Source organism: Apteryx rowi, unplaced genomic scaffold, assembly GCF_003343035.1.
Source record: "Apteryx rowi isolate R43461 unplaced genomic scaffold, aptRow1 scaffold_369, whole genome shotgun sequence".
Taxonomy (NCBI): domain Eukaryota; kingdom Metazoa; phylum Chordata; class Aves; order Apterygiformes; family Apterygidae; genus Apteryx; species Apteryx rowi.
The window spans coordinates 448,490-472,343 of record NW_020450185.1 but is presented as its reverse complement, the minus strand read 5'-3'; the positions used below and the strand labels follow the sequence as shown (position 1 = coordinate 472,343).

At 38.4% G+C, this 23,854-nt stretch overlaps 2 protein-coding genes across 2 annotated transcripts; one reads left to right on the top strand and one right to left on the bottom strand.

The window, feature by feature from the left end:
- Position 1: 1 nt before the first annotated feature.
- DNAJC9 (DnaJ heat shock protein family (Hsp40) member C9) lies at positions 2-4,141 on the top strand (the record flags this gene model as incomplete). The annotated part of the gene is made up of 5 exons (XM_026073424.1): positions 2-118; positions 219-365; positions 600-854; positions 1,647-1,733; positions 3,451-4,141. Coding segments are annotated over 5 exons (726 nt in total), but the record flags the coding sequence as incomplete, so codon positions are not given.
- A 766-nt stretch (positions 4,142-4,907) lies between these two features.
- Positions 4,908-23,580, bottom strand: FAM149B1 (family with sequence similarity 149 member B1). Its single transcript, XM_026073429.1, has 15 exons — positions 23,562-23,580; positions 22,708-22,812; positions 21,848-21,980; positions 20,653-20,823; positions 19,935-20,054; positions 19,138-19,308; positions 17,267-17,454; positions 16,852-16,988; positions 16,204-16,257; positions 15,620-15,732; positions 14,224-14,430; positions 10,779-10,905; positions 10,316-10,441; positions 9,201-9,282; positions 4,908-7,147 (listed from the first exon to the last, which is right to left on the bottom strand). The coding sequence occupies exons 2-15, from the start codon at positions 22,793-22,795 to the stop codon at positions 7,074-7,076; spliced, it is 1,791 nt and encodes a 596-aa protein (XP_025929214.1). The 5' UTR covers positions 22,796-22,812; positions 23,562-23,580; the 3' UTR covers positions 4,908-7,073.
- Positions 23,581-23,854: the final 274 nt, after the last annotated feature.

Genomic DNA, 23,854 nt, shown 5'->3' with positions numbered 1-23,854 from the left:
CGTCGCCAAAGGGGCGGCGCCCGGCGAGATCCGCCGCGGTTACCGCCGCGCCGCGCTCCGCGTCCACCCGGACCGCGTCGAGCCGGGCTGCAGGGAGGAGGCGACGCGGCGTTTCCAGGTGGGTGAGCGAGTGAGCGAGCGCCAGCGCGCGGGCGGGGGGGAGGGGGCCGCCCGCTGCCTCCCTAACGGTTCTAACGGTCCTAACGGTCCGGCCGCAGGTCCTGGGCCGGGCGTACGCCGTCCTGAGCGACGCGGAGCGGCGCGCCGTGTACGACGAGCAGGGCACGGTGGAGGAGGAGGAGGAGGGCGAGGCGCTGCGCCCCGAGCAGGACTGGCAGGAGTACTGGCGGCTGCTCTTCAAGAAGGTGAGCCCCGGCGGCGGCGGCGAGGGCTCCCCGGCTGCCCGCCCCGCCCCGGGGGCCGGCCGCCGCCTCGGCGCGCGGGAAAGCCCTCAGGGAAGGGGAGAGACTCTGTGTCTCCCTCGCGAGGTGTCAAACGGCACCCCGCTTCTAGCCGAAACACTGTTGCTGCTGCTTTTCTGTCAAGTTTCTCTGCCGAATAAACCCCGTCGCTCGCGACGTGTTCCCTCTTACCTTCAGATCACCATAAAAGATATTGAAGACTTTGAAAAGAATTACAAGGATTCAGAAGAGGAGCTGGATGATATTAAAGCAGCGTACGTCGATTTTGAGGGTGACATGGGCAAAATAATGGAGTCTGTGCTGTGTGTGAACTATACAGATGAACCAAGGATAAGGAAAATCATACAAGAAGCCATTGACTCTGGAGAGCTCCCAGCCTACAAAGCTTTTGTAAAAGAGTCTAAGCAGAAAATGAGCGCAAGAAAAAGGAGGGTAGGTTATATCAATCAAGGACCACAGGAAGCATTATTATTTTTACAGGCTTTTAATCTTTTTTGGTAGAAATAAATGAAATTGTTTTTAAGAGAGTTGTTTCTCACAGGGATTGCTGGATTACAGATCTCGCTCAGCATCTTTAACTTTCACATTTAGTCACCTTTTGTTTCCCCACCCCCCAAAAATGTTTTTTACTTTAATTTCAGTCAAATTGTTGTGAAAGGCTTTGAGTAGTAATAGACTTGCTTATTATTTCTTTCTTCTTTTTGAATATGATTCTCAATGGCCTATCATAGTTTAGCATGTCCCTCGATTTATTTCCTCAGCCACAAGTTGCTGGAGTTTAGGAGAGTATGTGGGGGAAATATAATAGGCTTATTTGTTGGCAACATGTGAAATAACATTCTGGACTAAGTGGACCTTTTCTCCAGCCCATTTTGGATGCTTTGTATAGGGCTATGTTATATATGCATCATGGCAATTGGTTTCTAACTGAAAGAAAATGAAGTGGTTGCTAGGACAAAAAAGTGGGGGGGGGGGAGGCATCCCATCATATTCAGCATTGTGAAACAACAAAAACTGGCCTGCTCTACCGAACTGAGGAACCAGAATGGGCTTTTTTATTGATGAATCGTGCATCTGTGGCTGAACTTGGAGATGGTTCATTTTTCCTTGCGATTACCCATATATAGACTGCAAATTCAAGTGTTCAGTAACTATTATAATTGTAAGACCGTGTCAAATAATGTGCAAAATACTGTTCTTCTAAAAGCCAGTTTGCTATTTTAGGCAGAAAAAGAAGCTAGAGAGGCAGAAAAGACTAGAGAAGAACTGGGCCTTGGTGATGGAGAAGATGATTTGAAAGCACTGATTCAAGTAAGGCATTTTGTATCTGATTAAGATAATTATCTTACTGGCTTACAGTTGTGTTTTCCCTGAGCATCTTCATAGTTTGGATCCTAGTAGCTCCTCTTACCATAGAGCTTCCTGAGGTTAAAATCTGACTTTAACTATGTATGTATTTAAGTTAATAGTCACTAAGTATGGGATCTTTATTACTTGAGTCCTTTTAAAATGTAACAAGCTATTCTAGTATGTTCATCCTTGCTGCACGCACAATTAAAACATCTAACTTCTAGTTTTAGGTGACTTAGAAGTGTTAATGGTCATTTCTTTAGGAAAGATTCCACAAGGGTAGGAGTGATCTGCTGTGTGATCTTTCTGTGGTAAAATAAAGATCCAGCTTGTCATCTTTTAATGTGTAAGTTAGAAAACTGACCGCAGAGATGTTGAAATCTCTCTCCTGTTAGCAGTGTCCATCTTTATATTTGATAGTTTGCCCACGCCAGTGTTGTCCAGTCAGTAAACAGCAGTACGAGTCAAGCTTGTAGACTTGAGACTCAGTCCTGAGAATTTAATTGATTATACAGAAAGGCAGGGAACAAATATAGGAGTTAGAGATTTTGGTCTATAGAGAGTGACAAAAAAACGTTGGTCAGAAATCTGCAGAACTTGCATTAAGTTAGGCTCCTGCTGCTTCCAAGCAGTCTGAGAGCAAGATGGCTTTTAAAACTGTTCTGCTAGAAAGTCATTTCATATAGGCCTTGCTACCCTAATCTGCTCCCCTGTTTACCCCTTAACTGGAGGTCTACAATCRGTAGTGGTGTGTCAGACAATAAATCTATTCGTTAGCCAAATATGTAAAGAATACAAAAAGTTTAGTGGAGTATTGTGCTATTAGTCTGCCAGAAATCCAAGACTTGCTGATCATTGGCTTTGCACATAAATTTAAGGGTGCTTTGTTACAGCTGTAACATTCAAGTGTATTGAATTTTCCCAAGTGGCAGGCAAATTCTAATGCTTGGTTCCTTTGAAAAGGCAGTGACCTCAAGGTTTCTAATCAAGGGAACTGACATTTCCCCTTTACCGCAGTTGATGTTAGCAGACTTGTTGGATTTAGAATTCCTGCTATGTTGGAGGGTAATACTGAAATGTGCTTTAGGGAATGCTTGATTTTTGAGATCCTCTCTCTCCTCTCTATGACTGTAACAGCCTGACTGCATTTATCTTCCATAAATGCTGTACAACCATCACTTTGAGGGAGCTTAAGGAATGCTGAAGGGATTCTAAATGGATGTTCCTTTAGTAAAATAAATCCTTTTAAAATTATTTTTTATTTGAAGGTTAATAGATCTTACTATTTTGCTTCTGTATTTGGGGGAATGAGGAAAGAAACAGCCTGTTTAGGTTCCATTCTTCAATTTAACTTTTTTTTTTAATGTCCAACAGGCTTCCCGAGATGTTTATTTATAAATCATTCCTCAGTTTTGAATTAGGTCTGCGTCTAAACTAGAATTTGCTTTGCTAATCCTAGATTTATGTCTTAAACTTTTATAGCCTCTCTACCTCTTTCTTGATACTTCTAGAACTTAGGTGTGCCTAGAGTATACAATAGGCTTTTACTTAATAGTACTATATCTTCTGTATCTGTACTCCCTACTTAATGCATTCCAAGGTGTTATGTAATTACCCAACTTCATTAGAATAATCTGTATTTGGCAGTGGTAAACATTTTTTTTCCCCCCTCCCCCAGAGTAGAAATAAAGATCGAAAAAAGGAAATGAATGACTTCTTGGCACAACTGGAAGCAAAATATGGGAATAATTCAAAAAAAGGAGGAAAGAAGACAGCAGCCAAGAAAGGGAAGAAGTAAAGAACTATGTAGGCTGAAAAGTCAGGTATCGCTTTGTACGGGAACATTGTGTGGGTCTGGGAGAATTGCGGAGGTATTCTGGACTACTGTTTCAGAGTGTGTATGCATCAACTTGCTGTGACTGGGAAGTATGATACAGAACATGTTGTGAACAAGAAAGACAAAACATTCTGGCATTACTGTTTAAAATGCTTTAGTTGATCTTTAGTTAAGATCAGACAGATTCTTGAGTTTTGTTACAGTAAGAAAGTGCTGTGGTGTTTGGGATGTCTGTATGTTAAACTTGTGTTGAAGCACATTCCCTCCGACTACCTAATGGATATCAGTATGGCTGATGGTAAAACAATATGATTCAACACCTTTGAAAGTCTTAAATGTTCATTTGTATGGCTTATTAGTTGGAAGACTTATGTTTTTGTGTTGTTCATACACTTCTGTAACAAACTTCTTGGTGTTTTTAATGGTCTGTGCACTTCAGTTCAACGAGTGTTTTTCAGATATTTCAGTTGTTTTATAAAAATACTTTTGAAAGTTGCAGATTTAATAAAGTATAAGATTTTGCAAAACTCTGTGCTGTTGTGCTTCCCCAGCTCTGTACGTGTCATTCTCTAACTGCTCAAAAAACCAGAAACTGATACTGTTGACTCTTCTGACTGATTCAAATCAAGTAAATACTGGATATTTCTATAGCAGCTAAAAATATGGCTGTATTCTTAATAGCAGCATCAGTGCTGGTGATACTAGGTCAGATGGAAGGGCCACTTGGTCTTTAGTATCTGGTCTTTGACAGTGGCCTGTAGCAGATGTCAAAGGAAAAATATGAGGTTAGAGCAAGTAAATGAGTGACTTCTCAGAAATTCTCCTAAAATTCTCTAACATGCTTCTCGAGCTAGAGTTGAGGTCATAAATTTAAAAAAACACAGAGCACAGTTGCTTCTGTATATTTCTAGGCTTCATAATGTCCCATGGCGAGGAGTTCCAAAGCTTAAAAATGTGTTGCGTGTTATTTCAATAGCATCACAGTCAGGTCTGCTGTAGGATGATAGTGATTAGTTACTTAACTCCTGGTTGTGTGCGCATTGTATTTTTGAGTCATTCATTATTTCAGAACTGAAGTACTTCTGTAAGACGTACAAATATTCTGACTTTTTTTTTTTAATTTCAGCTTTTTCAATTTTAAGCCACTTAATGCAGTGTGCAGGGATATGATATTTGAAGAGCAACTAGTTTTCAAGTTGCTGTAGCTTGATGGAATGAGGCCTGCTTTATTTTGTGGATCACTTCTCAAAGGCTTATGAGCACTTACTTTTGAATGAATGGTCCTCATCGCTTTAATGATAGCATTTGGGAACTAATTATTTAATACAGCTTGCTAGGTAGAAGTTAGACCTCTAAAATGGTAACTGTGTTCCCTGTGAGCTTTTACTTTGCTATGTTCAACAACCATCCTGATTCTCAGAGAATGTACTATATCATTTTGTTACATAACATGCAGGACTTGAACATTACTTTTACTATACAAAACACATACCTGACAGTGTAGGGCAACTCTCTGGTGTCAACTATTTGTACAAAAATGAAGAATTATCTATGATGAGATTGCCTTTAATGTCTTTAACTCATTGACTCCCCTAGACTATAAAATACTACATTATGTTACTAGAAGTCTATTGACGTTTATATCTTTAAATTCTTATACACTAGGGCTACAGAAAACTAGTTTGGTCCCTGAGGATAGGCTGTCATCATATGGTCGCAACCCGAACCATTCTGATCAAGTTTTAACAGGGAGTACTTTAATTTCCATAAAGAAAGGAACCTTTGTATTGACCAAAATGACATTGTGGCTTCAGTTTGTCATGTCATGTATTTGTCATGTGGCAGGTTTGTCATGTTAATCAGCTGGCCTACTATGGCACTGATATAAACAGGATGCTTATCTCCAGTTACCCTGAGATAACTAAATGATGCTGCATGTGGTTCTGATAGTCTTAATCAGTAGAGAAACTGTATTTTGAAAGGGTTTAGTGCATAGAAGCCTCTCTTCTCAGCATCCATTTATCTTTATGCAAACTTACAATATATAGATAGGGCTTTTTTCCTTGGGGAAATATGACAGAGGCAGTTAACCCAGTTACGCTTCCATAGTTTCAATTTGCTTTCTCTTCCCTTCTTTTTGATCAGAGCGTATTTGAACTGACCGGACTGAAGAACTTTAACTTAGAGTAAAAATTTTCAGCTGTTCTGTAGGTAGCACTAACATTTAGTAGCATCATTTATAGTGGGGAAATAGGGGAGCAACTTTATAAAGAATACCAAAAATTTTTCCTTACTGTTCATATTTTTTAAATCACAATTCATAGTGGAAGCTTAGAAAAGATGCTTTTTAATTGGATTATAAAAGATGACAAAACTTCTCTAATAAAGGAACAACTGTTTTTGTGCAATATCCTAACTTCGTTAAAAATATGGTAAGTGGTTATCTTATCTTTACACTTTATTTGTAGTCTGGCACTTACTGCTTACAAGTAAGGCCTTCAACTAATCATTTATTTAGAAAAGCTGGTGTTTCATGTCTTTGTTTTTATCTTGAGCCACAAGAGCAACTACAGCTAAAGCTAATACTCTCCAGGATGCCTGAGGTGTGGTGCAGAACACATCTACTAAAAAGGTATGTTGCATCAGTGGAGCGTGGAGATTGATGGACGAGTACAGAAGTACTTAGATAACTGCARGGTGGGCTTTTTTAAAGGCTGACTGACCGACCTACAGAAATTACCTTAAAATAGCTCTTTATTTGAATACCACCTGGAATTACCTGCAGTAAGAGACTTTTTGCCCCCCTTAAAAATCCTTCTCAAGTCACTGAGGAAGAGGTAGTAGTATACAACACAGGAAGGATCATTAGTGTGCTACCTTAAAAGCTGTCAATTCTATTAGATTGTTTTGCTATCTTATTTTATACAACTGCATTAGTATCTGGTGCCACTACTACAGGATTCATTGCTTGTCCAAGTTGAGTTGTACAAGCAATATCATATGCAGTTCTTGCTCCTGATAGCATAATATTGCTTTAAATATATAACCATAGCTTTAAATATAGCTTTAAAAATTTAAATTACTACTGCCATGGAAGGCCTGGCCACCTTTCCTAGAGCTAATGGAAAAATCAGCAGGTCCTGCAGTATATGCCTGTAATAACGTGAACCAGTCGCAAGTCAATAGTGATTAATGCGAAAACAGCAATGATTTATGGGTATTTGATAGATTTTCTAGGAATTAGGCTTCACTGTTCACTGGAGTATAACTTTTTCTAGGGGTGGAAAATGGAATGTGTAAATATACCCCTTCTAATCTTTGGCAGCTGCTTCTTAGATCTATATAAAAATAAGACTCTTCATAAGGAAGGGTGTTTGAAAACTCTGTAAACAACGCTGACACTGTTGAGAATAGGAGGTGATTCATGACTTTCTGGAGATGGATGGATGCTTCTGTGTGATGTGTTAYAACCCTTGTTTGCTTTTTGTGACTGATCCGCTTCGACTTGGGGCTTTCACAGAACCATGCAGCTGAAGACCTAGTAAATAGAGATTGTGTACAACTTTAAGACTTCTGGAAGGTATTAGAACTAAGTAATACATCTCCTTTAGCTTAATATTAAAACACTTTTTGGGGGCTTTTTATTCTACTATGGTTAACAACTGCATTATGTATGACTACAATGTATTTTTGAAAGCTATCTGTCAGTTAATCAGTAACTTCAAGAAATTTAAGCTTCAGAAAAAGTTTCAAATAACTTTCAAGATATCTTGCTATTGCTTTTAGCCTGAGGCTCTCTTAAGAGGAAAACAGTTATGCATCAAACAACATGTGCAGCTGGAAATTAAAAGTTTGAGAGAAGTGATTGGACTTCCAAAAGGACCAAGACTGCCCTCATAGTTGCTGCATTGTTGGAAACTGCTGTACTCACTTATCTCTCACGAAGTATTAAAGTCCACAAGCTTTTTGTGCTGATTTAAAAAAATTTCGGGGTCAATACAGCAGTGATAAAACTCACCTTGTATTTAAAAATGCCATTTTGGGGGGCAGACGCTTCTTCATGTTAGTAAGAAACCACTCCTTATCAGACAAGCTAAAAGCCCCCTCTTGTCCTCTAATAATTAACCTCCTATATGCTACCTTAACCTTTGCAGTTTCCATTAACTTTTGCAGCTTCAGTCCTACCTTGCTAATATACCCTTCTTATAAGGGAACTCCTGATAATTCCATAAAGAACCCCAAAAGAGCAGGATGAAAGGAATCATGTTTAACTTGGCTGAACGGACCTATTTTTCAGAAAGTGTATCTAATGCCCTACTCTGTGCCACCCTTTCCAGGTGGAGGTGATTGCTGACTTGACTTTGTATTGAAGCTGACAAGGAATGCTCAAGGTGAACTCAGGTAAGAGCTACAAAGATGGCATTTGGCAAAGCTGTTCCAGGGCACAAAAGCTGGCTTTTTGCTCTGCCATATTTTCTGAACAAACTCCCTTTTTGGCTGACTAAGCTGGTGCTTCTGAGAGTTCAAAGCCCACATCCAGCCAGTTCTTAAGTAGTCTTGCACAACAGCAGAGAGGCAATGCTCATTCGTGTTGCATGATACAAAGATGAGGATGTTTTCCCAATAACATATTTATATTTGGTTTGATTACTGTGCAATGGTGCATAGAGAAAGTGACCAAAACTCTTCTTGCAATGATCTCAAGACCTCTGAAGGTAGAGGTGAAATAAGAAAGATACATTGGTCTCTGGCACACTTGCATACGTGCATGTAACTTAGTATTATACCTTGCTACTTTGAAAGTCAACCTGATGTGTGTACCTATTCTAAAGCATATATAAAAAGACTATTTTCAAAGTGTATTTAAGGAAACACCAATTAAAGAATTTAAGGAAATGACCTTGCAGTGAAAGAAGAGAAGCTGGGGAAAGGAGTATACATTACATTCACAATAAAAACATCTTCCCACCTCCTTGATCCTTTGATCAATCAAAAGTATGTATTTTAATTTGAGATGAACTAGTAAACTTTATGGAGTTATTTAGCATAACTTAATTGTTACAAATCAAATGGTACCAGTATGTTCTGATTTCAGAGTATGCGCTTAAACTTGTACTGATTCAGTTAACTGGCTTTAAAATATACTTAGAGTTGATCTAGAGATCTAGTGCAGATCTAGTACAATTTCTTTCCGATGTAGTGCAAATAGTTACTTGCAGACATAGTGCAATTTGTTTTAGTTATATAGCTAAGCAGGAAGGAAAAAAAAACAGGTAACGTTGGGCAGAAAATACTTGTTGCTAGTTACTACTTAAATTGGTGACTCCTGCTCTTTACTTTGTCATGAGAGGAATTGGGACTGACTGCATTAAGCATCTTTAAATGACACAAAATACTAGGTGGCAAAACAAAATACACAAGCTTTATATGCTATATAAAACTTGTATAATGAAAAATTACAAAATGAAATAGAACTGTTTGAGAAGCCTCCTCACTGTGTGTACTTTAACTACGTAGAAATGCATTCCTGTCCCAAATGCCTGCTTGCTACTTGATCTTATTAGATTTTATGATTGGTAACATGAGCATACCTGCACCTGTTGGTCCTCTGCTTGTCCAAGGCTGATTACTATAATCAATAACAGTGCAAGAACGGCGATGCTGTGCATCTGGCTGAAAGACAGTGCAAGTTATGTTTGCATAATTTTTTTTAAATGTTAATGTTACAATACAAAACAAAATAACTAGAACATACAATTTTCCTGAGCTATCAAATTCACAAGATGCTGTAACGGTCTAAACAGAGCTTTTTCATGTTAAGAAAGGTTAACTCAACTTTCAGTGGGGGAAAAATACCCTCTTTTATAATACTCTTACTTAAAAGGATCACTGGCTACTTCACAGCATTCTTAACACTTCTGAAAATAGTTCTGTTTCAAAATAATTTTAGAAAGCTTGTATGCTCATAACTCCAAAGTCAAGGATGCTGAAATTATACACTGAAACCAAACCACCAGCTATTTAAAACCTATCATTGAAATTAAGGCTTTTAAACTTAAGGCTTGAATAAAAATACTTTGTTAAAGATAGGACAAGATAGCTACTCTAGCAACCATTTCAATAAATTAAGAAGTTGCATAGGAGAACTTGATCCTGAAACAGACTGGGCATAGCTTTACTAGTACAGCAAACCTGTGCAGTTTATGAAGTTATGAAGACTATCCTACCTTTGCATTTGTGAATACAGCTGTAGGAACGCACTCTGAAAGTCTATGCAAAACTGTAACGCACCCTCTCCTACCCCACAGTTGTTATTAAGCCTTCATGAAAGATGCTAGATTAACAATACAGAGGATGGGTCAAATGTGACGCACAAAGTTATACTTAGTCTTTCCCACAAACCCAYCTCAGATTTATTTCAGCCTGTCCAAGGAAGTACAGTACCATCAGCCACATGGCTGTGCCCAGTTACAGTGAGATGGCTGAAGCATCTGTAAGTAAGTGACCTCAGCTATTTGTTTCAGAAGTGCCAAGCAATAAGGCTTCTGCTAACCTCTGGCTATCTAATCTAGTGACTAACCTCATGAGCTCTGTAGCACACCAATCACCTGTGACACTTTCTTCTCAAGTAAYGTTTACCTATGCTAATTGTCAAAGCACCCATTTAAAAACAGGAGATGATTTGGTAGAACTTGCCGTGCTTTACCAAGAATGTGTTTGTTGTGTTAGGCCTGGAGAAATGATCAGGTAAGAAAAGCCTCTCCTGTAGCTGCAGGCGGTTATCCTCGTGTGTTGCTGCACTGTGAGCTCGACTTGAGTTCCCTTGAGACTTCTGTATTGAAGAATAAAAAAATTATCACCTTCTTTGCAGCAGTGCATTAAAACAAGTAATTAGTCTAGGAATGAAACCTAATTTTGCAAGTTAATTATACTACACCCATTCATGGGGAGGACAAAAATTCTGGCATTTATTGGAATCGAAGCATTCAACTCTGATTCATGATGTTGGTCAAAACTAATGTGGTGTATTTTTTGTGTACCTACTTCAGTTCCTGTTATTTATAACATAAACAAACCAGAACTCTTGGGTTTGCTAATCTAGTCAGCAATGGTTACAATTTTGTACTTTCAAATAGTAAAATTAAATGGTCATGCCTGCGTCAGATTACCGTTTGCTTCTGGGATCCTGCAGCGCTCGCATGCTCTGCCACATCAGTGGTACTAATAGGTGGTAGGAGATTGTTTCGGCTCAGCGGCAGTGGGGAGGGTGAGGTCAGCTGATCATACGCAGTCGGACTAAAATGCACAAGTAAGAACAGAAGACGTATACGCTATTGTCAGCTTATATATTTGGCATTGTGTAAAGCAAACAATGTTAAAACTAARAACAACAGCTGTAGAATTTTACTACAGGATGCTGGAGTTAGGGCTGACTATGGGAGACCTAGACTTAAAAGACGAGTTGTGCAGTAGGTGAAATCTGTCAATTTTTTTTCATCTTTTAACAAGAACTTTTTCGGTTTTCAGGATGTTTAACATTAACCATATAGGCAAAGTAGGCTTGGGAAATGACACCGTAGCAGAAATCCTAGTAGACAGATAAAAGCTAGCTGGTGGTTAAAATGCATGTTAGCGAGTACRTTTTAAAGGAGCGTGCTAGGTGGCTGGTACTGCAGAATAAAGGTGTAAAGCTGCCTTCAGGGCAGTTACCACAGAATAACAGAATCTTGCCTGCCCATGCCCAGGGAGGGCATCCTTTCCTCCTCTTTGTTAACTACCTTTAGGATGGAGCACTGCTCACTGCTTACCTCAGCCTAGCACTTGAAGATAAACAGCTAGCCTGGAAGGTAGCAGCCTGTATTTTAAACAGAACAAGTGAAAAAGGACCATGTTCCAAATACATTTGTAGCTCTTCGACATATTACAAGCATCAAATAAAACTTGTGGGGGGGAAAACACGAGGCTGACACCTTCTCCTCCATATTTCCTTTGATTATTTGAAGTAACAGGTGCAAGTCAGAGCTCAGTATGAAATTCTAAATACTGAACTTCCTCACTTTCTGCTACAGGACAAGAGGCTCTGCCAAAGCATGACAGAATATTGTTACGACTTGCATTTTCTAGTGCACAATACAACAGTCATCTACTTACRCTGTTTCTTTATAAAAGCTACTACTTTACCCAGTGGAAAAAAAAARGRGGGGGGGGGGAAGATGCTTGATTTTTGTGCCCRTAGTTGTCATAATTTTTGGCAGAATTTCAAGACTCAGAGATGCAGCTCAAATACATACTTTAGGAATAGATTTTTCCCTTCCCTATTGAATGCTTTTTCTGAATTACTAGAAATGAGCCATTGAGATTGCTTTCTTTTTGAAGAAAATAAAGCTGAAGAAGTAGAAGGGTTGCTCACAGCAAACTGGCTATATAAAAATGGACCAACATTTTCTACTAAGAGTAGAGTTAAATATTCACCTTTCAGAACTGATAGTATTTTACAGCATCTGAAACAAGGCTACTTTCCCTTAATCATGATTAGACATTTTTGCAGAAAAGACATAATTCATCTTTTAAATAATACACAAGTCTTAAAAAGCAAAGAGAACTTTAACTATTTTTAAAAATCTATTTACTTGTAAAGATTGAACCTATTACTTCTAAAGATAAAAACAACCTACATATGATTAAGAATTTGAGATCTTAAAAATATAGTTGTAAATGAAAACAAAAAATAAGCCCTTGCTAACCTGGCTAACAGTCATGTATTGCCTGACTTAAGTTCTGAGCTTCACAGATTGTTTGCATTCAAAGATAATTTATCAAAATATCCTAATGTGCAACAAGTGTGGAGGAAAAAAAAAAAAAAGCTAAAAAGCAAGCTTTAGAGGCATCCTGGGCTTTTAGAAGCCTCTTAAGGGAACTAAACCATCCCTGTAGCACAAATTAATTGATCCCCGTAGCACAAATTAATTGCACAAAATAAATGAATTAAGTTTTAGTCACAGGAGGAACATAAAAGAAGGAGAATTCTTCTTTCAAGATAAAGCCTTTTTAAGTGTCTGTAAATTGTATATTTGAGAAGTGCTAGAAATTATCAAGAGGCTTTAGCTCTACACATTCTGGAAGTGACAGAAGGAAGGATATTTTGTAAGATTACATCAGAAAAGCTTTAAACCATAATAAGCACTTAAAGCCTCTCCTAGTATTTGCTATGAGCATTTAAATATATATGCTAATAATAAAGGGGAGGTGTTAAGAATCATGAAATGGATTGAAGCCTGAGGAAAGGGAACAAACAAAATATTAGAAGAATGTAGAAAAATCAATTGTGCAAGTATTTACAGATTTAAGTTACAAACGTCTAAACAATACGTTACAGAAGACAATGACAGACAGAGTTTATAGGGAAACTGAGGAACTAAATGGAAGTTATGTCAGCTTATGAAACGTATGTGGAATACAGAAGTATTTAACACCCTGTGTTAAATCCTCATACCCTGTAGTCCCTTTAAGTGACTGCAGGGACACGTGACGAGAACTTCAGCATCCCTTTCCAAATAAATCATTTTTAGAGTACAGGCATATTTCATTTTATTGCGCTTCGCTTTATTGTGCTTTGCATATATTGCTTTTCTTTTTTTTTTTAATACAACTTGAAGGTTTGTGGCAACCCTGTGTCAAGCAAGTCTATCAACACCATTTTTCCAACAGCACGTGCTCGCTTCATGTCTGTCACATTTTGTGCATTTTTTTTAGACATAATGCTATTGCACACTTAATAGACTACAGTATAGTGTAAACATAACTTTTATATACACTGGGAAACCAAAAAATTCATGTGACTCACTTTATTCTGATATTCACTTTATTGTGGTGGTCTGGAACYGAACCCGCAATATCTCTGAGGTATGCCTGTACATGAATTTCAGTAAGACACCTAGTTCGCATACAGAGACAACCCTGTATGGACTTTTAGTTCTTATGGCTTCCAAAAACAATACCTTCTGAGCTGTTAGGGATAAATCCAGAAGTGTAAGCTTTTGACACTTTCCAATGAAAGTGGCATGTGACTTTACTTACTTTTAAGTCTAAATTCAGCCAGATCATTATGCCAAACAAAAATAATATATCCTAGACATGACTGAAAGTTCACAGAGCTCAGTGAGGGTCCCRAGTTGCTTTCAACTAGATTTGTAACAGGTTACTTAAGATTAGCATCATCTTTGCAGCCTAGGCTGGGCTAGGATAGCAATAGGCAGTTGAACACCAAAAACAGTGTTTTAAGTCTGTCTGGAAAATGGGCTACAGGAAAAGATAGCTGAGTATCAAACATAGGATGGTGTTAAGTTTGGTTTGCTGGTAAAGGACAACCTGAGGAATATAGTACCTCCCCCATTCAAACGGCATGTTTATGCAATTCACTGTATCACAGGTTGTGGCACAGTAAACATTAACTTTAGAAACTTGACTTTCTCAGAGTATTATGCTTTAATAAGCAATTACTTTTTTAATCAGAAGAATTCAGATGCATTCTTTCCATTCATTTGACTGCTTTTTCTATAGGTTTGGTTCTCTAAATCTGGTAATTTGCAGTGAGAAACTGATTTTGAAACGTACAGTCGAGTTCCCCTGATGACATCATCCACAGATCCTGGTGTCCCAGTACGGGAGTGGTTTGTGTTGATGGGATGCAGGGTACGTGGTGGTGGGTTTCGCCTTCTTGCAGAACGTGAGAGAGATGATGTGCTGAGCTCTAGAGGACGATTTGGCCAGGTTCTGGTTGAGAGGAGAGAACTGGAGCCTGGCTGTTTGTCATCCAGGTCCCTAACAAAAGAACCAGGGAATCGAGAGGGACATGGTCAATATGACTGGTGTCACCCTGTTACCGCAGTGATGATCTATATGCTACATTAGTAATGGTATATGTGGATGTAGGTGGTGTGTTCTCATTTTCTTACATAACTGTACAAAGTAATTGACAGTGAAACTAGAAAAGGATAGGGGGTGGAAAAGAGAACGAAAGCCTAGCTTTTTTCTTTTCTGAGCGATACACTGTTTGATTGAAGATTTCCGTTTAAACTGAGGAACCGAGCAGTTTACTTTCCCCATCCCATTCTAAGTTTTATCTCTCTTTTCAGGATGTCAGTTAGTGCTAACATTAATGGTACATCAGTTCATTAAGTGGTAAGCCAGCAGCAATAAAATATAAAATCTGAGATTGGATATCTTGGCAACTATACGTGTTCATCCTTCATCTTCCTAAACAAAGCTAGGACAGAAATAAAAGATATTTGCTGTATATAAAAAAACCTCCAAATAACATAAGCCACCTGACACAATGAGCAAGGAGCCACATTGTTATTAAAAATTCCAGTAATAAAACTGCAGCTTGTTACAGAAATAAACATCCATTTTTTCACAGACAAATTTTGAAGAGGAAACTACAGTAGTATTTTCCTTCCCATATCTCACTCTAGACAAAATTAATCAAATAATTGCATTTCACATGCTCAGTCAACTTGTTCTCTYATTCAAGTCAGTTCTGCTGTAAGCAGGAGGTTGTACTAGATGACCTTCACAGGAACCTAAACTATTCTAGGATTTTAACTTCAAGGGGCAAGAGTAAGGAACACACAGATAACTCCAAAGCTTCCCAAGATTATCCTTATGGCTACTAGGAGTTAAACAAATACATTTTAATTTAATGGCCACCAGATCTGATTTAACAAGATGCTTCAATATATATCTATCTTTAAAGTTATGAATACCCCCAGCAGGTTAAATAGGCTTACATATCATCTTATGTTAACCACAACATTAATTAATTTGCTATGTAAGCTCAAGTGTACTTAGATATATACTGTTTCATACAGGACAAATAAATAAACAAGCAAGAAAATATTTGAGAGCTGCCTTTTCCAGCAGGGGAGATTATCTCCAAGTATTTTGGGCTGAACTCCTCTTGGTGTGAGAAAGCTCTACGTTACAACAGACAAAAATCAATAGCTCTTACAGTGTTTTCTCCATTATAGACAGATTCCTTTGCTGTAACTGGATCCCATGGATCACCAGCAAGCCATTGAGATTACGCTGAGAGCCATTACTGGACCCTTGTGATGAATTTATCTGAGAGTTTAAAAAAAAAAAAAAGTATTTTAATTACAGTTTGGCAATGATGCACATACAGACGTATGTATACATTTTGTCTTTGCAAATAATTTTGGAAAGAAACACATTCCTTCCAAGATGTTCAGATATATACTCAGTTATATTATTCCTCCATCTAAGATGGACATCTTACCATTCCATTTGTTCTTGCAAATGGTACTGCACAGAAAATATATTCTGCCATGCTATTTCACATTTAGTATTTTCCAACTGAGGCTCTCATTTCCATGAAACAATCTGGCAATAATGGCTATAATTGGGAACTTTATAATACTCCTTTACAGTGTATACCGGCATTTATTTTATGTCAAGAACAGAACTGGAAACTTTTCCTGGAATTCAGGCTGATCTGGAAAAATATCAAATTCCACCCACCACAATGATAGCAAATAGAAAATACCAGAGCTTTAATGTCTCCAGCATACATACTTGAGGTGGTTTTCTCCTCTTTTTGGTTTTGCGGCCACATCTGGTTTTTGGGCACTACACATACAGTAGGGGGAATTGTGAGGAACAGGCAGAGGTAAGAAATAAAGGAGAAAGAAATAAAAAGACATAAAAAGGAAAGAGTTGAATTAAAATTGAATGAACAGAGATATCACTTTGGTGTTCACCACTCTAGGAGCTTATAATCCTAAAGCAGATCATACAGCATCAAATTCAGTGTCTAGGGGAAAAAAAAACCTGTTTTACAGCTTCACTGAGATTTGTTCTCTGTTGCCTGATGAGTTAGATATTGCTAGACTGGTGAGAACGGGATGTCTCACACATGCAATTCTGGTTCTCGCAATTTAGTTCAAATATTAAATACAGAAAGAACTACTTCATTAATGAGCAAAGTCACCATGTGGTTGTCCAATACATATATAAAATATTAAGTTTTAAAGAGAAAAACAGGAATTAAAAATGGTAACTGGGGAATAACAGAACTTAAGTGTTAGAAAGGACAGTCAGCAACCATGCAAAATCTAAACTAGTGATGTATCTAAACAGTCCCCCAACATACTTGAATCTGTTTGCTTAGGTAGTGTTGTATCGATTCAGCCCTATGCAAACCACCTAGCTAAAAATACTTACCAGATTTGATGTCACTGAGGGCATTTTAGTTTGTGGCATGCAAGGTAACAACGCTGGCAGAGGTTCAAAGTGCATCAAAGGGCTTCCAAAATCTGCTCTGGTTGTTGTTTCTACTGCTATGATATTTTTCTCATCATCTATGCAAAGCAACACAAACAGAGAATCCCTGTCAATACAGACTATTTGCATTATTACTTGTGGACACTACTATGAATCCATTTTTTTAAACAGAATCCTCTTAGATGATAAGCTCTGTTTAATCTTTCCAAGGTGTGTTTCACACTGTTAGCAAAGTAAATAACCTTGTTTTGCCCTGAAAAGATTATTCCCAAATACATCTCTCTCTCACTGCATTCTTGCAAAATTAAGTAACTGAAATCTATTTCTGAGTCTTCAGTTTAACTGTGATCCTTACCAGAGGGTGATCCTTCCCAGTGTCTGCAGATTAATTCCTCCATGCAGCCTAGGACTTCACTCCACACATCATCAAACACAAATGTGAGCACAGCATCTTTCATGCAGGAATATGGAGAGATAGGAGGAAAACCCAATTTCCGTCTAGTAGAGGAAAGTCCCATTTTCCTCTCATGCAACTCCTCCTCCCTGTAACAAAGTGAGCGTTATCTGTACCATAAATACATGTTTTCCATCTCCTGTATTTTTGTTGCTGTTATTTAATAGGACTATAACATCCGCTACAGCTTTATTTCTGTTCTGTTTTCTCTTAAGTTGAAATAGATCAAGGCTGTTGGCCAAATAGCCTTAAGACAGCAGAGGTCTTCAGCAGAAGTCTCCTATTTATCACACAATATCATTTTCTAAGAGTTGATAATACACTAAACAGCAATATCAGATGACTTAGTCCAATACTGAAGAAGCAAGCTTCTGTAGACTAAGCACTTGAACTTGTATTTCTTCCAGAATCTACCGCTGATCTAAAGGACAAATAACTGAGGGAATCACCTTACCATTGCATGCCTTGGTCGCCCCATACAAAATGGCTATAAGTGATAATTCATGAATAACAAATACTTTAAAAAAGAGATCAAAATTCCATTCAAAAATAAATATTCATAGTTACAGTGGCATTTGTTCATCTCATTGTTAGGCTCCATATCTGAAAATCTCTACGGAATTCTTAATCACAGAATCACTGAGGTTGGAAGGGACCTCTGGAGATCATCTAGAAGGACGCTACTAATCTTGAGTGTTTAATGCCACTTTCCTGCTTGCTGCTTTAACAGCCACCAGGTGCTCAGGGCAAAGGCTTAATTCAGTTTTAGAGAATAAGACATAATCAACAAGAGAAAAGAAAATAATTCACAGCAGCAAAGGACCTTTGCTGCGGACTCTTCCACAATGCAAGAGGTTTTCTGAAGCCTGGAAGACAACTTCTCAAAAAAGCATACCTTCATCTGCCTAAAGAAACTTTACAGAAGGGAAAAAAATTACTCATGCAGATACATTTACTATGGCTTTAGTGTCTGCTCACTGAATTAATACTTAACATCAAAAAGCTACAAACTTTGAAAAAAAGGAGAGACCACTAGAAGAAGCTATAACACATTTTGCCTATTTCTACAGAGACAGCAGTATTGTTTGCTATAACAGTGGTGTCTCTCTGGCCTGGTCAAAGCATGTCACCTACCGATTTGACTCTCGTGGTCCATGCATCTAAGTGGCTTTATTTATTAAAACCAATTAAGCAGTTAGCAACTGACATTACCATCTAGAGTCCTTACCCAGGCCATATGTTCATATTGTTAGGTTGAATAAAGCTAAGGGGCAAGAAGAATCCTCTTTATGTCACCCTTAATCCTTTCTTCTTAAGATAAAAATAGTGTGAATTATTTCTTGGCAAGCACCATATCCACACTAATTCTTCAATTACCACTGAAAACCTGGAAAGGTACAGTTCCACATAAAATGCTAGTCTGTACACTTCAGTACAAAAAACAAAGCAGCACATTGCTAGTCCATGACAAACAACAATGCATTTGAGTTAATATTAAGCTCTTAGTTATGGTGAAATGAACTATTTAAACCACGAAGGGAAATGGCTAGTATGAAAAACTGTAAAAAATATTGCAACTAATATTGCAAAATAAATTGTTCTAGGGGAYGGATAAAGACAATTCCCAGTGCCCTACCAACCTTAGGCTTTTGAAAGTTCTATAGAGGAAAGACATGAGAAAAAAAGTTTTCATCAAACCCAAATATGTATGTCTTAACAGCAGAAATTCCAGGACACTGTTACTAGTTACTATCATAATATTCAATACCTACACATCTCTGCAGTCAAATGCTAAATATTCCTCCATTACACCTTCAGAGACAATTACTCCATCTTCACCTTCTTCACTCTCTGGAGAACACAAGGTCGGAGACTTGGAATGGTCAGCCTTTTTGTGAATAGGAGTAACAGAAAGGGGTACCTTCTTGCCAAAAACACTAAATCTGAACAGGTGAAAGTTTTCAGAAAGCAGAAATGAAAAGAAGATGTTATTCCACTTGTAATAGCAGCATTTGGTGAACTGAGAGGCTAAGAGACAACATGGTAGGTAAGGCTAAGTATCAGGGAGACCAACAAATAGGTGCATTAATTACAGAATGAATTCTTTAGTTTTGTATATTTTTAGATCTTACTCAGGAGGTTGAAACTTCAGGCAAAAAGCTCAAAGCTAATTAAAAAACATTCTAAAATATTAAAAAATAAAATAATAAAAGCAGTAATAATGGAGTGGTTTGCATCTTTGAAGCATTATACAAATTTGACAGATGATTAACAATAAAGACAGCTACAATATGTACAAATCCTTAGGAAGTCAGCAATAGCAAAGTTCTTTCCACTTACTGCTTTACTGTAGTTAACAAGCACAGCTAGATAGTCTTGCTATTCTGAATGTACTTCTTTTAGTTAAAAAGAAAAAAAAGTGCTGTGTTCAAAACTCAGATTAAAAAAAAAGCTTCAGAAACTTTCCTTCACGTATTGCTCAGAGTTTAAGAAGCTGATCATTGCAGTCCACTGAGAAGAAAATAACCTTCCCATCTTGGTACAGTCCGGATTAACCGCTGGTACTTACTCATTAGAATCTTTTTCTTGTGGTGAACTTACATCTGATGAACCTAAACTGCCAGAAGGTGAACTTGAATACCATCCATACCCTTCATCTGTGGGAATCACTATCTGCTTCCCCACAACCCTGCCACGACAAAAGGCAAAAGATAAATAAATTAGAAAATGTTGAAAGTAAAATTCTTCAAGTGTGCAACAGCACACAGCAGCAAATACTGAAACTTCTGTTGGGAAGCTATGCAGTTTTATTGGTGATAGTTAAATGTGGTTTGAGTTGTTTTCCCTAGTACAGATTGCTTCAAGTCACCTAAATACATTAAGAAAATTTTGCTGTTTTTTTATCCTATGTTAACTGGAAGACTTTTGAATACTGACAAAACCGTTCAGGTAAGGCTTCCATATAGCCAAAAGGACTGCTGAGTTAGGGTAGGAGAAAATTTTAATTATTTTTAAGCTCATTGCTTTTCGCTACACCATATCTTTTCCTAGAGAATTTTGCTGTGGTAAGGCCAAGTCAGTTGCAAATAGCTGTAATCCTCCTGCAAAGGACAAAATAGGAGATAGCAGAATGTTTATTACTGACAGCAGCAGGCAGACTACTGGAGTGATCTTTATCTTCATCTACTGCATCGTTGCATAAAATCACCCTGCTACTAACGTTATTTCAAAAAACAGCTCTTAGCAGCACTGCTCTTGCTCTTTTATAATTCTGTCATGCTACTTACATTAGTCTAAAAAAATAAAATAAAAAACCTGAGATGAGGAAAGCTGGATGTCCACTCTTGGCATTCTTCCTGTAGTCCCTCAACATGTATATTTTCTTTTTGTTCATAAAGAAGCTCATCAATTTGTCTGAACACTTGCTGAACTTGTCGCGTGGCAGCTTTATCAAATTCCTGGAAAGGAAAGTTATCTAATAAAAACCTGGTGAATAGTATTTGGAAGGTTGTTTTGTAATTAAAATTTTTAAAATTGAAAAGACACCTGTTTGTTTAAAGCTTTGCAGAATGGATTTAAACAGTAAGGAACTCTACTGCTTGGAAAGACATTAAATAATTTTTCACCAGGAGATGATGCAGACTGCTACTAGGGCCAATGTTAGCTACATAAAAAGCCTAAATGAATGCAACAGAAAAGCTATTAAAAGGTTTTGAGATGTCTACATTATATTAAGTTAGAGACATAATAATTTGCATGAAATAGAACACGAAGGATAAAATTCAGCAAGATTTTAATGAAATGGAAAGTTTGTTGCTTGTAATGTCCACAGATAACACCAAAACAAAAAGCAATGCAGACTGGTGTAAAACATTATGAAAAGAAGGATGATGAGGATCTTTGCTAAATGGTGTTGTGTAGGTAGAAAATGGGGTTGGTTCTTGAGTAATTCAAATCTGAACAGTTCCCATCTCTACCTCACAGAAAGCAATAGCACCCTTTGTTTTGGCAGATGGGGACTAAAAGACATATTTTTAAATTAAAATAACGTTTTTAGGGGCTTACTATATTTTGAGAAACATACAAATATCCAAAAGTTTTCAAAAAACTGAAGTTTGATAACTCAAAGCGTACGAATATCATCCACTCACATTTAGGATTCCACAAGAATAGCATTTATTATGTTGTATGTGTATGTGCATATGTATTTATTTATTTATATATGCATTAAATATATTTGCACCATCAACATTTTAGACCAGGAATGTAGGATACTAACTGACTACAAATCAAGTGTGTTTTGATCTAAGAGGAAGGCAAAGATGGGGAAGAGGTCAAAACAATACTTCTCCTATAACCACTTTATTGCTTTATTTACAGATCCAGTCCTCATCTTTATCCTGAAATACACTTCCAATGGTATCTCAAATGTCTTTCTACTCACTCTGCTAGATCTGGATTGGATGACTACGTTCAACTCACATCATAACCCCAAGAGAAGACTGAGCTGTCTTCAGTGGTGGTTCCTGCATAGCTCTGACTAGCAGACCATGAATTCTCATGATCGGTTGGAGTAACAGAAGGGTAGTCTGTTTCCTTCGAGATTTCAGATTCACTGAAATGCACATGTTGAGAAAAAAGAAAGAAGAAAGAAACAGTGATACAGAATCACAAAAAAGTGAGTAAGTAAACTTTTCTTTCTGTACAAAAGAGCATAGATATACCAGAATAGGTCTCAGTAAGCCTTCTGTAAGGAACAGTTTTCATACGGTAAATATTTAAATTAGAGGCATTAAGCAATTAGAGGCAAATTAAGCAGAAAACAGCACGTATTAATCTAGGTTGGAACTGTAACTCCTAATAACATCATTGGCCTAGGAAGTCTAGGGGGTCAGGCTTCTAAACATTAATTTCCCCCAAATTATCTTAGTTACTCTGCAGACTACTTCTAGTTCCAGTTCTACACCACTCAAGAATTATTATTTCCCTTTCCCTCTTGTTTCTGGCATAAAATTAAGATGCTATTTACAGGCTGGGAACAGAACACAGGTACACACCGATTATTATTTCCAAAATGCATATGCTCCCCAGCTCATATCCTAGCTTGGGAAATGTACCACACTGTCTAATGGAACCGAAATAAAGGTGCACCATCTCGAAAACCTGAGACTGCAACCCTGCCTCTTGGGTACCCACGGAAAGGCCATGTTCTGAAGCGATACAGTCAGGAATTAAAGCCTAAGTCTTACTAACTGTATTACTCTGGCACTTCTGTGAAGGTAACACAAAAGTGACTGTTTTTCTATTGCCTCCAGAGATATGTTTTATGTTATTACCAGTACCTTGAGATCTCTCCATAGCTTTCACCAGTGGGTGTGGCTGGGCAGACCTCAGCTCGCGGTTCTGGCAGGGGATGATGCTGCAAGGCATGTTTTGTAAGTCCTTGTCTAAAATGAGAAGGGGAACTTCATATTAGTTATAAAAATAAACATCTACAGAGTTCCAGGGTATTACAGTTTGGGGGTTTTTTTGCTCTTCAAGGAATGCATTAAATTGCATACCTGACCTCATTTATTATTAGAAGGCTAGTTCTGGTTATCAAAGCTTTAGAACTGAGATATCAAACCTAACTCCAGGCTAAACACGGAGTTAAAGGACTCTGCTCAGAAATCAATATCTTCCTTTAAACTAAACTTAAAATACTGTTGTGAACTGGAATGCAGCTCTATAAAAGCAGATGAAATGTAGTTGGCCCCTGTAGGCGACTTGTAATCAGATAGAGCAGTGGCGTCTAAACTCAAGCACAGGCAAAACTAGGGGAAATGGTATTTGCTAGTTTTTGTTTTGTTAAAATTCAGATATCTAGGAAAAAGAGACAAGAAAAGGCAGAACAGGGGGAGAGAGGGCAGCATCAATGCAAGAATGCAAGTATGGTGAACGGCTTTGGGAAGAAAAATCAAACCCCCAAAACTAATAAAGGGAGTTTTTATCCTGCATACTGGCTGAAGGAGGCCTAAGCAAAGGAGCCCTTTCTGCTGTGATAACTTTGGTGTTCGAGAGAGTAAGACTACAGCATTAAAAGTAAACAAGATCGCAGCAAAGCAGCTAACTACCAAAACCCGTGTATTTTCCTATACCCCCCCCCCGAAGGGGCGGGGGGAAAAAACAAACAAAAAACCCCACAAGCATCAGCTACCTCTTGGGTCAAAAAGAGGCAAGAGCAGGTATTTAATCGCGTCCTACAAAAGCGGCACTTTACGGTGGTGACTACGCGCGCTGGCCGCCGCCGCCGCCGCTCTGAGCCCGTTACCAGGGCTGCACGGAGCCCGGCCCTCTCCCGCAGCCGCAGCGCTACTGCGAGGCACCCCGGGCCCAACGGCCCCGCGCCCCCCGGCCCCGCAACCGCCGGCCCCGCGCCCGGGACGCTCCGCGCTCTCAGCTCTGCCCCGCTTCTGCCCCCGGCCCGGCCCGAGCGGCCCCCGAGCAGGC